Raw genomic sequence first — 14,377 nt, 5'->3', positions numbered from 1 at the left:
TAGGTCTCTGGAAGAATAATTTTATAAATATTTTTATGAAGAGGATAAAGATTTTCTAATCACAGATGTAAATTCGTCAATAATGTGAACTAACTTCGTAGGAGTTGTACCATCTTAGGCTAGCAGTAAATTGTACCTCTGTTTCCAGAAGAAAGCAGATTCATAAAAATTAGTGAATCTTCACCAGTTAAGGGAGTTGAGTTTTGGTATGTTAAGGTGGCTATTGCAAAGTTTGTTGAAACACAGTACCCTCTAAATGTACATCTTAACAATCTTTAGGTTGAATAATGAGAGAGAGCCATGTCCTGCTGTAAGTACTTGGAGATAATGTAGCATAGTGCTAAAAGGAATGGAAAATACTCTTTCTCTACCCTATGCCCCCTTGTGTAACTACAAGAATTAAATATCTCTGGTATGAAGCATAATCAAGAATGAGCTAGAATTTCATTGAATTTTGAATGGGAACACACTGAAAGATCTAGATGTACCATAGTAGTGTTGCAGCAAAAATCAATTTGACTGGGTTATTAAATAGAATGTGGTATGCACATAACTTGTATGCTAATGGAGACAGTGTAATAAATTAACAATTTTAATATAATTCACTTAATATTGCATTACCGTCTATTCTGAATGTTCCAATTTAGATGACAAAATCCTGTTATGCAGTTACATCTTTTAAAAAATAAAAAAAATCTTTTAATCTTTTATCAAGGGATCAGAGATTAAAGGAAAATGACCACATTCTGGCCATTAACCACACCCCGTTGGATCAGAACATTTCCCATCAGCAGGCTATTGCACTGCTCCAACAATCCACAGGATCTTTACATCTGGTTGTTGCTAGAGAGTCAGTCCAAAGAAACAGCGGAGCCTCTGCTGTCTTAAGTGACACACATCGGCCTGAAACTGTGAGTAATGATGCTCTCAATCAGTTTTTGGAAGGTGTTAGTGCTTTTTAAACATATGAAAGGATTTTTATAGTTTTAACTATTTTTGTTTTACGGCAGCTAATGGTATGTGCTTTTTAATTGTGTCTAAGAATGCAGGTATTTCATTTTAAAGTTATCGTGCCCTAAATATAATGTTTCCATTGCAAAGCTGCCTGAATTTGTTATAAAGTAGATACTGGGTTTTTTGTGGGGGACCTGGAGCTGACGCTTTAGTCGGTTGACCTATTCTCAGTAGCGGAGCCTACTTAGGGTAGGGCAATTTACAAGTTCACCCAATGCAAACCATTTTACCATGGGCAATTGGACTCTGGTTATGACTTAAAAGAGGGTAGGCAGTGTTTACTTTCAGCAGTCTCCACTGATCAGAATACGATCTACTAAAACCTTAGCTCCCCAAAGCAATGTCTTATTTAAATAAAGTGATGCATACATGCATCACTGTGAAGGGAACATCTTGATTGTATGGTTAGTTTGCCAGTTTTTCATATCAACTTTTATATGTTGCTAGTCTCCACTGATTGTGAACCCACTAATTTTCTTGAGCGTGAGCGCTTATAAACTCAGTTATGTGATTTCACAGGCCCTGATGATGTAGTAGGGCCACACATGCCTGAGAATGGGGTTTGCAATATTGGGATCTTAATTTGTTATATTGGAAGCTTTGCTGGAGATCTTTTTAAGAGGAATTTTTGTTATACTGGATAATTATTTCCCTCATGAATATTGTAGAGCTAGTGAAATTTGAAGGTTTTAGTGGATAATCAATATTGTTTATTGCTCTGAAAATTTTAAAGAATTAAATTTTAACTGCTTTGTCATTAAAGCATTTGCATCAAACAGACTAACAAAATAAAATAGAAATATATTTCTCTGTGGGGGGTCTTTAAACTTCCTTTATGATTTTTAACTGATCTTGGCCAAGATTTTCAGTATACTAATAAATCCTTTATTCAAAGAAGTCTTAAACCTGCCTGCTTTGCCTCATTTTGGTTTCTATGTGAGGAGCTAATATGACAGAAAAAATGGCTAGCGGTTCAGTTGTTTAACAGAGTTGTTGTTCTCAAATTGTCTTGTACACCACAAGGTTGCAGTGCAAAATAGCTGAGAGATATGCTTCCGATTCAGTATGGACAAATTTATATTGTGCTATTCATACAGAGTGTACTGGAGCTCTATACAGCATGTAAGTGAAATAACAGAAGTAGGAAACTAATCCAATATTAAACAAAAACTGGGCTAATGCAGACTTCTCGCTATTTCGCCCCCTATGGGTTGCAGTACACTTGCTTTACCAGAAATTAAAATGGTAGTCGTTACTATTGTAAGAAATCGTAAAATTGCCTTTATGTAGTCCAGAATGGTGTCTTACGAAAGTGAAAAAGCAAAATGTATGCAAAACCCATTGACTGACTGACCAAGACTCAATATGGCGCCTGTTTATATGTGGGGAAATTGCTCTGAATAAGATTATTAATAATTACCGGCGGAAATGAAAGCTGGAAATATTATTAACTGAAATTAAAATCTCCCTCTTCTATTAATTGCAGATTCAATGGGGCCATGTTGAAGAAGTTGAACTGATTAACGATGGCTCAGGATTAGGTTTTGGAATTGTAGGAGGAAAATCGAATGGTGTGGTTGTAAGGACTATTGTTCCAGGCGGATTAGCAGATCGGGTAACTTGTTGTTTTATGTCACTTCTTCTTTGGTTTTAAAGTACAAGAACTTCTTTTGACAGTCCTAAAATAAACTAATATATGTAAACAAAAGGAGTCTGATAGCATCAAAGACTGAATGCCAATATATATATTGTATATAGAAATAAATACATGTTAAAGGTATGATGACTGACAAAAAGTCAACACTGGAACTGAGCTAAATTACTTCTCAGGCACGGCATGGCTTTTATTGCATTCCAGATCAGATAGAAATATTAAAAGCTTGCCCAGCATTATAATTAGCATTCAATAAAATTTCAACCATTCGTCATCGGTGTTGGGACAGCTGCTCTTAACAGACATACAGATTCTATATAGAATGTGTATATTTGGTTATAATTTTATAGGGGCCAACTCTGCAAACTCACGTTCTCATATGTGTAATCCTTAATCATGCAGGTTGTCCCACTAAAGTCATTGGCACTTACTTGCATGCAGGGCTGGTCTTATGAGTAAGCAATGTGGGCGACTTTCCAGGGTGCAGTGGTCAGGGGGGTGCTGTAGTCAGGATGCAAGGAGTGGGGTGGACCTGAGGTAAAAAGCTGCGGAAGGGAGCTTGGGGAATGGTGGGGGCAGAGGGGCCCAGGCTTGATATGGGCTGGTGGGGGAGCTTGGGGAGACAGCAGGGGCTAGGGGGTGGGGAGGCAGCAGGGGCCAGGATGCCAAATACAAGTTCACCCAGGGCATCATTTCCCCAAGGCTGACCCAGTTGCATGAGTATGTGTTCAAAGATACAGTGCATGGGTTATTTATAAAGATTATTTATTTTTATATGAAGAGGCTTGGGCCTATGCAGAGCCCCACTAAAGTCCGTGATACCTACACAGGTGCATGCATTCACCTGTCTGGATCAGATTGCAGCCTTGGGGTCTTAGTCTTCAAAGACCCAATCAGTGGGGGCAAAAGACAGATCTGGCTTCAAGACTAAGCTTGATAAGTTTATGGACGAGATGGTATGATGGGATAGCCTAATTTTGGCAATTAATTGGTCTTTGACTGTTAGCGGTAAATATGTCCAATGGCCTGTGATGGGATGTTAGATGGGGTGGGATCTGAGTTACTACAGAGAATTCTTTCCTGGGTGTCTGGCTGGGGTCGGGAAGGAATTTTCCTCCAGGGCAGATTGGCAGAGGTCCTGGGGGTTTTTCGCCTTCCTCTGCAGCGTGGGGCACGGGTCATTTGCTGGTGGATTCTCTGCACCTTGAAGTCTTTATACTAAGATTTGAGGACTTCAATAGTTCAGACATAGGTTAGGTTAGGAGTTTGATTCTGGAGTGGGTGGGTGAGATTCTGTGTCCTGCGTTGTGGAGGTCAGACTAGATGATCATAATAAGGTCAGAAGGGACCAAAGTCTATGATTCTATGACCAGTACCAACTACCCTCAACTGAAGCATTTAACAGGGTTGGGATTCAATGAGAGCTCATCAATGACTAGTTACTAACTGCTGCCCATAACCTTAGATGTGCAAAAAAAAGACATGTTGCGTTTTAAAATATCAATGTAAGGCAAGAGGCAGGTTATAGGATACGTTCCAATTCAAAACAGAAACGAAAACTGGATATTCGACGAGCTGGAATGGAAAAAGTCTGCTGTTGCTTGAGAGCCTCCTCTATAAAACTGTCTGAAGTAATGAATGCTTCTTCACTTACTGTGAAACACCTCTTTTGCTGTGAGGAACAAAATATTTTGGCTTCCAATGACAGCTGTAAATTAAGATATGACTGTATCAGTTTCAATTAAACAAGAGGTGCGATGCAGTTAAAAATGTGAAATAAGGAGCATGTATATGCTAAAGCTCGATTAAGTAACACCTGGAAGTAACACCAGTATTAATGTGCATGTTCGTTATTATGGGGCCAAGTCCTCAGCTGGTGTAAATCAGTGTACTTAAATCAACAGAAATATGAAGGTTTACACCAACTGAGGCTGTGTGCCCTATGTATGTTTAGTATGGTTCTTTCTTACATTAAAAATAACAGCGTGGGTCTTGATCCAACTAGTGTATCGTTTGTTTGTTTTGTTTAAACATGAGTATTCCTAGTTATGAATGTAGTCCCGTTACATTCAGCAGAGTTACTCACTTGACTAGCCTTTACTCAAGTGAGTAAGACCTGCAGGGTTGAGTTTTTAATATTTGAGCTGTTCAGGTTCTTCAAATAGCTCTAAATCAAAATGTTATGCTTTGTATCCCTAAAATCCTCTTCTGCTATTTGATAGCATAGTTCTCAGAGAAAATCTCCGACTACAGGATTACAAAACAGTGTCCGCATTTGTTTCCCAATAAATATGAAATTTAACCTTTCTGATGAATTGTACTAACAGTCTATATGGTGTGTATTTTTTGTTTTTGTTTTTAAACAGTTTGCTGTAGAACTGGCAACTGTGGAAAAAGCAATGGTTAATTGTGTTAGCATTGCCTTATGTTATTTATTTTGCAGCACTGATTAATCTTATGATATTTGCGTGCACTAGCTGCCCCATGAAAATATACTACTCAATTTCAGTCCTGCAATGTAAAATTTTGGTCCAGTTACTGATTTTTTTTTTTTTAAAATGTTCCATGTTTGAAGGATGGGAGACTGAGAACAGGAGATCACATCTTACAGATTGGAGGAACCAATGTACAAGGAATGATCAGTGAACAAGTTGCCCAAGTGCTGAGAAACTGTGGAAATTCTGTTAGGATGGTGGTTGCAAGAGATCCAGCGTGTGAGATTACTGTGACGCCACCAACCCCTCTGAGCCTGCCTGTTGGTGCATTGCCCTTCTCTCCAGACAAAGGTGTAAGTATCTGACATTTCCTCACAATTCTTCAAATAAGTTCTGCTGTGGTTTACAGCCAGAAAGAGAGAGCACAGCCTTCACAAGTGCTAAAGCGCTTCAGACAGACTGCAACATATTTTGTTCATTTGAGCTTCCAAATATACCATAGTATTAAATGATCTTTTATTTTAGCCATCAGCTCAGCCTTCTGTAGTCTTCTACAGTATACTATAAATACCTGTTATCTCAGGGCCAGACTGACCAGGGCAGTTTCAGTGTTGCAGAATTTATTACAAAGTGAGTGATTTGATTTAACAGGATCATAAACATTATCGATAAATGGAACATTTAGATCTCCTTCCTGGCTTATTACATTCTTGCTCATCTGAGTGGATTTAAAAAACAATGCTGACTTTTTCTTTTCTAAAATCCAGCATGCATTATGACCAGAACAGAATTATTCAGCCCAGTGAGCTACTTCTCTTCATGAAACATAAGTGTAACATCTTCCTAGTCTACGCAACTGTCTTTGATGGGAAATGTATTTTAAACATTTGAATCTTGTTTTAGCAAATCTCCTCCTGGTCATATCAAAGTTGCTTGTTTTTTTTGAAGTCATCCTCTTCAGTTTTGAGTAATTAAAATCAACAGATGCTACACTACATGTACGGTAGGTCTGGAAACATCAACAAAGCTGGGCTTGTACACCATCTGCTACTAATGTCTAGTTAGATTTAGGTGTGGAATCTCTGAGTAGCCTTTTCTTTCTTCTCTTGTTCTTGATTATAACTTGGAATCTGAGAGGAGCTGTTCTTTAAAACACTTTATGTTTGCACTCTTTCCCACTGGACCAGGTTGCTCCAAAGGCATCTCTTAGCTTCTGGTGGGGGAGAGTACTTCACATCTCTCTGGAGAGACCTGACTCGCTGAAGATAGGTGATGTTGAGCTATTATGGGGAACCTGTTCAGTTCTCCTCCTCTGAAGTGAGGCTGCAGTAATAGCAGAGGACTGGGGAATGGAAAGAGCCTACACTCCAAGTAGAAGAGAATGGAAATTTTCCTACTTCCTCCTGTCTTCTCACCTGCCCTCTCGAATTTTCTACCCCTTCAGGAGATTTTGATGCAGCCAAGAAAACATTGGTTAAATAAATGTCATCCTGAGTACTTTAAGCTTGGTGTCTTAAAAAAGGAACATGTTTAGTGCTCTGAAAACAGGCATTTCATAAAGAATCTATATAGTCACGTAGAACCATTTGCTGGCTCGGTCACATTTTCTAAGACTATATATACAGCCTTAACTTTTCCTTCCCTAGCACGTATTATTTTCACATTTCCTGCTTTAGAGACTGACCTTGCAAATTGACTTGTTCAGCAGTATACGTGTGCCATAGATCAAGCTGCAGCATCCTGCATTCTCTAGCTGCTGCAAGCCTTCTAAAATGTCCTCCTTTCTGGTGTTAGTTTTTCCCACCCCTTTCCAGGGTCCTTCACGTTTCTGAGACATCTAGAAATAAACTCAGATATTGCTAGTCATGACCAGGGGTGAAAGTAAGTCCAGTGATTTATCGGTACGCTGGGGCCAGCTCTGGCCCCCGGAAGGGGTGGGGCCTAGGGCGGGAGGGGCGTGGCTGAGGGAGTCAGAGCCAGCCCACCCTGTAAGGTAAGTGCCCCCCCCCGGGGTAGCAGCAGCAGCCCAGGGCTCCGGGGGGTATTTAAAGGGCCCGGGGCTCCCCTGCTTCTACTGCCCCGGCCCTGTAAATAGCTGCAGGAGCCCTGGGGATGCAGCGGGCAGGGGCGTCTCTAGGCACCAGCAAAGCAAGCACATGCTTGGGGGCAGCCCATTTGCAGAGGTGGCAGGGATCCAGCATGGGAGCTGAGAACCAACAGGGGACCCTGGGAGCTGTAGTTCCTTGGTTAGCTCCCTGCCTATAGAGCCAGCCCTGGAGCAGGGAAAGAACTACATTTCCCAGCATTTCCTTGGCCACTACCAACAGGAAAGAAGGGGAGGGAGTGAGGTAGCGGAGACCTCATGCTGCAGCTTGCTATGAATGGAGAGCTGCACTCTGAAGGGTAGGGATACCATATTTCAACATTAAAAAAACAGGACACTCCACAGGGAGGGAGGGTAGCGCCACCCTGCCACCATCCACCCCCTCCGATTGCCCCGCACAGAAACCCCAACCCATCCAACCCCCCCTGTCCCCTGATCACCCCCTCCCGGGACCCCTGCCCCTAACTGCCCCCCCAGGACCCCACCACCCCCTACCTGTCCCCTGACAAATCCCCGGGACTCCCATGCCTATCCAACTTCTGCCTGTCCCCTGACTGCCCCCCCAGCCCCTGACTGCCCCTCTGAACCTCCGCCCCATCTAACTCCCCAGCCCCCTTACCATGCCACTCAGACCAGCATGTCTGGCTCCGCGCAGTGCTAGACACGCTGCATACATGCTGCTGTGCACCCCCACGGAGTCACAGGCCACCCTCCCCCCCCCCCCCCCCCCCCCCCCGCCTTCCAGATTTGAACACCTCAAAATTCAGGAGTGCTCAAGCTCAGTTTGGGCAGCTGTTACTTCATTTCTCCCAAATCAAATATACTGATCCACTGTAACTTGCTGTAGAAAAAGTAGGATAAAATTGAGCAAGAAATGCTTCCCAGTGGTTATTGGGACTGGAATTGCTATTTTCAACAGCCATTGTTTGTTTGTTTGTTTTAAAATGAAGACAGTGATATTGCATTGGCAAATTCCCCATAGAAAGAAAGAAAGAGTGGAACAAAACAATAATAAAGGCACCTCAACTTTTCCTCATTTATGGAGGACAGTCTTATAATATGCATCCAGATATCCTCCAATCACACAAGCTGAAAATTGTTCCACTTTACTGCAGTTCTGTAACCAGATGGGAACCAATCCTGTCTGTGTTCTGTGCACATCTAAAATTCACGCTGAATGACCTGCCGTGGGAGCGAGTTACCAGTGGTGCAGGTAGGGGAGGGTGGGAGAGAGCCCAGGGCTGGGGCAGCAGGAGGTGTGTGTGTGGGGGGGGAGGGGGCGCAATGGTGGGGGGGGAATGAGGGAGCCCAGAGCTGGGGCGGCAGGGGGCCGTGGGGGGGTGGGGAGAGCCCAGGGCTGGGGCAGCAGGGGGGTGCGCTGAGGAGCCCAGGGCTGGGACAGGGGGCAGCCAACTTTTTTTTTTTTTTTGCTTGGGGTGGCAAAAAACCTAGAGCCGGCCCTGGCGGCGGAGCTCCAACAGCTATTTAAAGGGCCGGGGCAGTAGAAGCAGCGGGAGCCCTGGACTTTTTAAATAGCCCCCAGGGCTCCAGCAGTGGGGCTCTGGTGGCAATTTAAAGGGCCTGGGGCCCCAGGCCCTTTAAATTGCCCCCTGGGGAAGCCGGGCCACCCCAGTATGGCAAACCGGCTCTTGCCGGTACGCCGTACTGGTGTGTACTGGCTTACGTTCACCTCTGGTCATGACATCAATTGCATTCTTTGTTGGCAGGGCCCAGGCATTTAGATTGAAGAAGTATCTGGTCAATTTGCTGGTAGATTAGTCTTTGCAGAAATTGACAGCGGTAGCTAATGTGAATGTGTTTTTCCTGCTTCATTTATTGTACTTTTTAAAGGCAGGTCACGAAAATCACTTTGCACCAAGGAATCTACTGCACAAGAAAGATAGCAATTTTTTACTACCAGAATCTCGTTCTCCTCTGACTTCTGAGAAGGCTTTTACTAGCTGAGAATTTTACAATGGCAAGATTTTTCCAGCATTATGATTACCGCTTAAATCAGCAGAAATATGTCTTGAATTGCCAATTAGTTTGTTGTATATTAAACCACTAGTTTTGCATTAAGCTACCACAGTTCTCTACCACAGTTTCTAAATCCACACTCCTTTGTGTATACACATGTAAGGAAACAGAAAATCTTATACAATTAGTCATGAGCAAGGCACATACGTGCAAGGCACATAGCTACAACCCACCAATTTAGCCACAGCTCGGGAATGGGTTGTTATGTTTGGGATTGTGTGTCTATATTTCCCAGAATCCACCCGTTAAGTCCATATTCTACTACTCCACTTCCAGTAACGTTCCATAGATGAATATTTTTGCAGAACTAGGAAATAGCGTCAGTCATTCTGTGAAGTGCTTCTGGTGCTAAGGTTTCTGGTGTTGCCTTTGAAGGAAAGGTCCTGGACTGTCAAAATGGCTCTGTGGGGAGAAACACAACTAAAGATCAAGTGAGCAAATCCAAAACGGGGGATGGTGAGGGCCAGCTTCAGGGGACATATCCGTAAATTTCTCCTCGGATCAGATCATGTCTGAATACCTTATTAGATTGTAGCTATTTATCTAAGAAAACATTGAACAGATGATTCAGAAGCCAAAAGAAGTGCCAAATTATGTACTATTCCATTCTTCTCTGTTCTAGTTTCCCTTGTTATGATGAATGGTCTCATTTTTTTTTTTTTTTTTTAAAGCTGTAAAGCTTTTAAAAAAATTCTCCAGATTTTCTCCCCGCTCCCATGATTTAACTTGTACTCAGTGGAAGTGATTTTTAATGTGGCTTTGACTTCCTGTTATCACTTCACCTTCTAAACAAGTCCTTTGAAGCATCCACTTCTCTGTACAGTCCAGTCCAGTTCAAATCAGGATAGTAATCATTTCAAACTTGCCCTTAAATGTAATTAAGTAGATATGCATATGATTGATATAAAATAAAATGGTGTCTTGCACACCTAGCTTTATCTTGAACACCATATTTTAAAACGTGCTATATGCATTTGTTGGGTATAATTACCAAAAAGTGCATATCATTGGTTTTTTTTCTGGTAGCACCCACAGTATGTTGGATGCTTTCCAAACATAGGAGTGTAACAATTTCTGTCCGAAGGAGCTCATGAGCACGTTTTACACTAAAGAGAACACGTGTGTGGTTTCTTTAATAATTGTAAGGAATCAAAATACTTTCCATTAATAGGGTCCAAGAGAAAAATAATTTTTGATAAAGCCAGGGGACTGAGAGCCAAGTATTTTCTGTCTTCCACTGGCATGGTGTCATGATGTCGTGTACCTGAAGCAATTCTCTATTCCTAATTAACCAATAGAGACTTTCCAAAGCACTTACTCTGTGGCATTAGGTACTGTGATAAGCATGGCCCCTTGGCTGTATATGAATATCTTATGTTTTTATAGACACTTGTTTCTGATATCGTATATATTATATAGCCAAGATTTTCAAAAGTGACTAGTAATTTTGGGTGCCCAAATTGACAGCTTTATTTTCTAGCCTCTGGAAGTGAGACCCCCTTTTGAGGTGTCTGAAGTTGGTCTACCAAAATCACTGGTCACGTCTTCAAACCTTAGCCTGTAGTTTAAAATGTCAGTGATATAACAAACATTTTTACTGTAATGTGGACATTCAGTTTTATAAACTGTATAATATTTTATTTCTAGGCTAACACCACTCTTTTTGATACCTATGACGTGGAGCTTACAAAAAAAGATGGACAAAGCCTCGGTATAACAATTATTGGATATACTGGAACATCTGATGTAGGTGAGTTATACACTGACTGATTATGAAAGACTAGAGCAGAGGTTTATCAAATGCCCAGACTGGCCTTATGTTTTTGCTGAAGTCTTTGATACATGCCACATAGCTCAACATGCACTTTCATTTCTTTAATGAGTTCGATGTCTGAGATTTAAAGACCTATTAGATTATCCAGTCCATCTCTCTGCCAGTGCAGGACTGTAAGCATCTCAACAGTGTTTAATGTGTGTGCCATCTTCACGAGGTGATTCTTTTTCAGCAGATAGCTATTTCATACTTTGCACTAGCGTCTGAACTCTGGGAGCACACCAAAATATCTGTACGTAACTACGGGTGCACAGAGTGCTTTTGTCCAACTCTACACATGAGAAAGAAGGAAAGCTTTTTGTGATTTCTATATATCCCTTACAAAATATATTTATACAATAGAAAAGTGCATTTGTGTGAGATTTTTCACAAGGGATTTGTCTGATTTAAATTATTGAATTGCTAAAACTAAATGTAAGAGGATGAGCGAGGCCTTGATCCAGCAAAGCACTTAAGCACATGCTTCACTTCTAAGCATAAATACTCCCCTTGAAGTCAAATTTATCATTTGTAAGTGATTTGGTGGATCAAAGCCTGTATAGGCATGGAAACTGACCTATCATAGAAAGGGACTTTTCTGAGCAGGGTAAATCAACTAGGACAGTATAAGGTTGCTTGCATTGCTGCTCTTCTCTTGAGTGCAGATTTGGAATCATGCATAACTAGTAAATTATGTGAGTGTTGTGATTTCAATGTTCATTTGTGACTAGGAGGAGATGCAACTTCATTCCACTTGTGGACCCAGGTCTCCAGAGGTGCATGGTTCTTAAGCTCTAAATAAATGTGTGCTTAACAAAAGGCCCAAATTAGTACTTTCTTTTATTTATTTATTCATTTGTTTTTGTTTTATATTTTAAAGCAGATTCTTCAGGGATCTTTGTGAAAAATATAATACCTGGCAGTGCTGCAGATCACAGTGGCCTTATACAAGTCCAGGACAAAATTGTTGCTGTAAGTGAAATATTTCATTGGATCAATTTTGGAACTAGCGGTTATTTTACATATATCTGGATATTTAAAACACACTCTACTAAAGCTTGTTCTTCATTCACACTAAAGCACCTCCAGGTTGTAAAAGGGAGGAACGTTGGCAAATTTATGACTGTCAACAAGAATTACTATTTGAGCTAATAGCTCTGGTTTGCAGTGGTTAGATTATTAGTGTACTACCAAAAATGTGAGAGAATCGTAAATAGTAAAACAGGATAGATGTTTGGATTGAAGCATCTTAGAGCAGGGATCTTGACTTAGGGCCTGATTAAAGTACTGAGCATAGGGTGACCAGACGTCCCCGAAGATCGGTCGGGACACATTTTGTCTTAATATCCGCCGGCCGCACTGTGTGGGTTTTTTTTTTTCGTTTTGCTCAGCCGGCGGCTCCTCACCCCACCCCCCCCCCCCCCCACCCTCATGTGTCCCGATATTTTCTTCCCCTCATCTGGTCACCCTAACTGAGCATCTTCAGTTCCTGTTAAAGTTAGTGGGATTTGAAAGTGCTCGATACCTTGCAGAATTGTGTCCTTTATGCCCATCTATAAGTATTTAACATTGGGTTGACATCACCAAAACATTAGTAACGCAGATGTTAAAAAAGATCCTTTTCTTTATAGGTGAAAAAATTTAAAACCGGCTGGATAAACGTCAGGGCCACGTTAACATGTAATGGCTAACTTTGCATTGGTAATACAAGTAGGAATAACTCTAAAGATTTCTTATCATGAAAAGAGAGATCTGACTTTTACAAAGTGCATATAAAATATTTGGGAGCAGATGTTCTGTAGATACAATGCCTAAACTTTCAAAGCCTGGCCTCTCCCTCATTTGGTTCCCACTTGTACTTACAGCTGCAGTTTTGTGTGTGCATAGTCTAGTCAAGGGTCAATAAAGTTTACCCACTTCTCATTTGGGGACTGTGGAGTCCAGGTTGGATTAGTCTACCCACTCCTTTTTTTACCATTATGCACTGATTGCGTACGTGGTTATCTGCATATTTATGTGTGGAGGCTTGGTAGAGGTTGGCAGAAAACTTATGCTATGATCTGAACAGACTGTTAATCTCTCAAACTCATCCAGGAAGCTCCATGCACAGTACTGTGCAAGCTGCTGTCTGCACACAGTATCTCTGCTGAAAAGCAAACGTATTTTACGTTTCTGTAAATCTAGTAAATTGCTATTTTGTATTGGCCCACGCCTGCTATCAAGGAGAAGTTTTTATTTTTGTATTTTTCTTTTAAGAAGAAACTTTGAAGATGGCATTTATCTGATTATTTTGAAGTAGCTGAATTAATGCAATTCTTCTTTTGCAACCAGTGCAGTCTGTGAGGGCCATCAGTATAACTGTGAGAGACGAGTTGCACTGTTGGTTTACATATCTCTGTGAATGTTAGAACTCAACTGTAATCTGATGTCTATAATCTGATGGTGTTTCTGTACTAGGTTGATGGGATTAATGTTCAGGATTGCTCCAACCAAGAAGTGGTGGAGGCGCTGCGTCGCACTGGCCAGGTGGTGCACCTTACCTTGCTTCGACAGAAACCTTCTCATGCTTCTTTCTCTTCAGGAAGGTCTTTAGAGAGAGGTAGTCCTTTTTCTCCCTTTGCCAATGGTTAATTTAATTGTTCTTCCAATTTATAATGACCAAAATAAACGTTTAGGGCCTGTTTCTGTGAGGTGCTGAGCAACCATAAATCTTGGGCTTAAGGGTCCTCTGCACAGAATCAGACCCTTCGACATAGGATGTAAGGGTGTGTGGGGAGTGGAGTTGAGAGCAAAGTTTCTGTAAACTGAACAAGGAAGCTGCTAGTGGATACTGGTTAGCATATCCTATATCCTCTGTACTACCTGGCTGACTTGAAAGTTTTTTGGATTTACAGAGCAGCCAAATATGCCAGCCTTAGTCCTGTCTGGAGCTGTAGAGACGGAAACTAATTTGGATAGTGAGAATGAGGAGGATCAAGAGGACAAAGATAATTTTGAAAATGAAAAGAAGCAAAATCTACACAAAATAGGTATGTTGCTGTTTATTCTCTCCTGTATATCTACTGTATATCTACTGACTTCTTGAAATTCATTTCTTTAACCCAATTTTCATAGTGATGGGACAGTTTGGCTTTCTTTGCCTTGCACAATTTTAATTTTCTGCTCTTCAATGCTTTTTTATTTAACTGAAACCAAAATCTAAGACATGAGGCAGTAAACCGTGAAGTTTTTCAGTGGTGGGAATGAAAAGGCACAGATGCATTTCTGGTTATGCTAGAGGGAAAAACGAGCATTTAGCGACTCTACTTATGTAGAGGCAG

At 41.3% G+C, this 14,377-nt stretch overlaps 1 protein-coding gene across 5 annotated transcripts in view; it reads left to right on the top strand.

Moving 5' to 3' along the window:
• Positions 1-14,377, top strand: part of PATJ (PATJ crumbs cell polarity complex component) — a 215,077-nt gene that overhangs the window by 16,765 nt on the left and 183,935 nt on the right. For 3 of the 5 annotated variants that reach the window (XM_054037443.1, XM_054037442.1, XM_054037445.1), the window contains exons 6-12: positions 716-911; positions 2,501-2,629; positions 5,244-5,456; positions 10,892-10,994; positions 11,938-12,029; positions 13,515-13,656; positions 13,952-14,086. In XM_054037443.1, the coding sequence (XP_053893418.1) occupies positions 716-911; positions 2,501-2,629; positions 5,244-5,456; positions 10,892-10,994; positions 11,938-12,029; positions 13,515-13,656; positions 13,952-14,086 (1,010 nt within the window). The remainder of the gene's footprint in view (positions 1-715; positions 912-2,500; positions 2,630-5,243; positions 5,457-10,891; positions 10,995-11,937; positions 12,030-13,514; positions 13,657-13,951; positions 14,087-14,377) is intronic. The other 2 variants (XM_054037446.1, XM_054037444.1) reach the window with 1 other exon arrangement.

This window comes from Malaclemys terrapin, chromosome 8 (genome assembly GCF_027887155.1).
Source record: "Malaclemys terrapin pileata isolate rMalTer1 chromosome 8, rMalTer1.hap1, whole genome shotgun sequence".
Taxonomy (NCBI): Eukaryota; Metazoa; Chordata; order Testudines; family Emydidae; genus Malaclemys; species Malaclemys terrapin.
The sequence above is the reverse complement of the archived record's forward strand: the minus strand, read 5'-3'. Positions and strand labels throughout refer to the sequence as shown.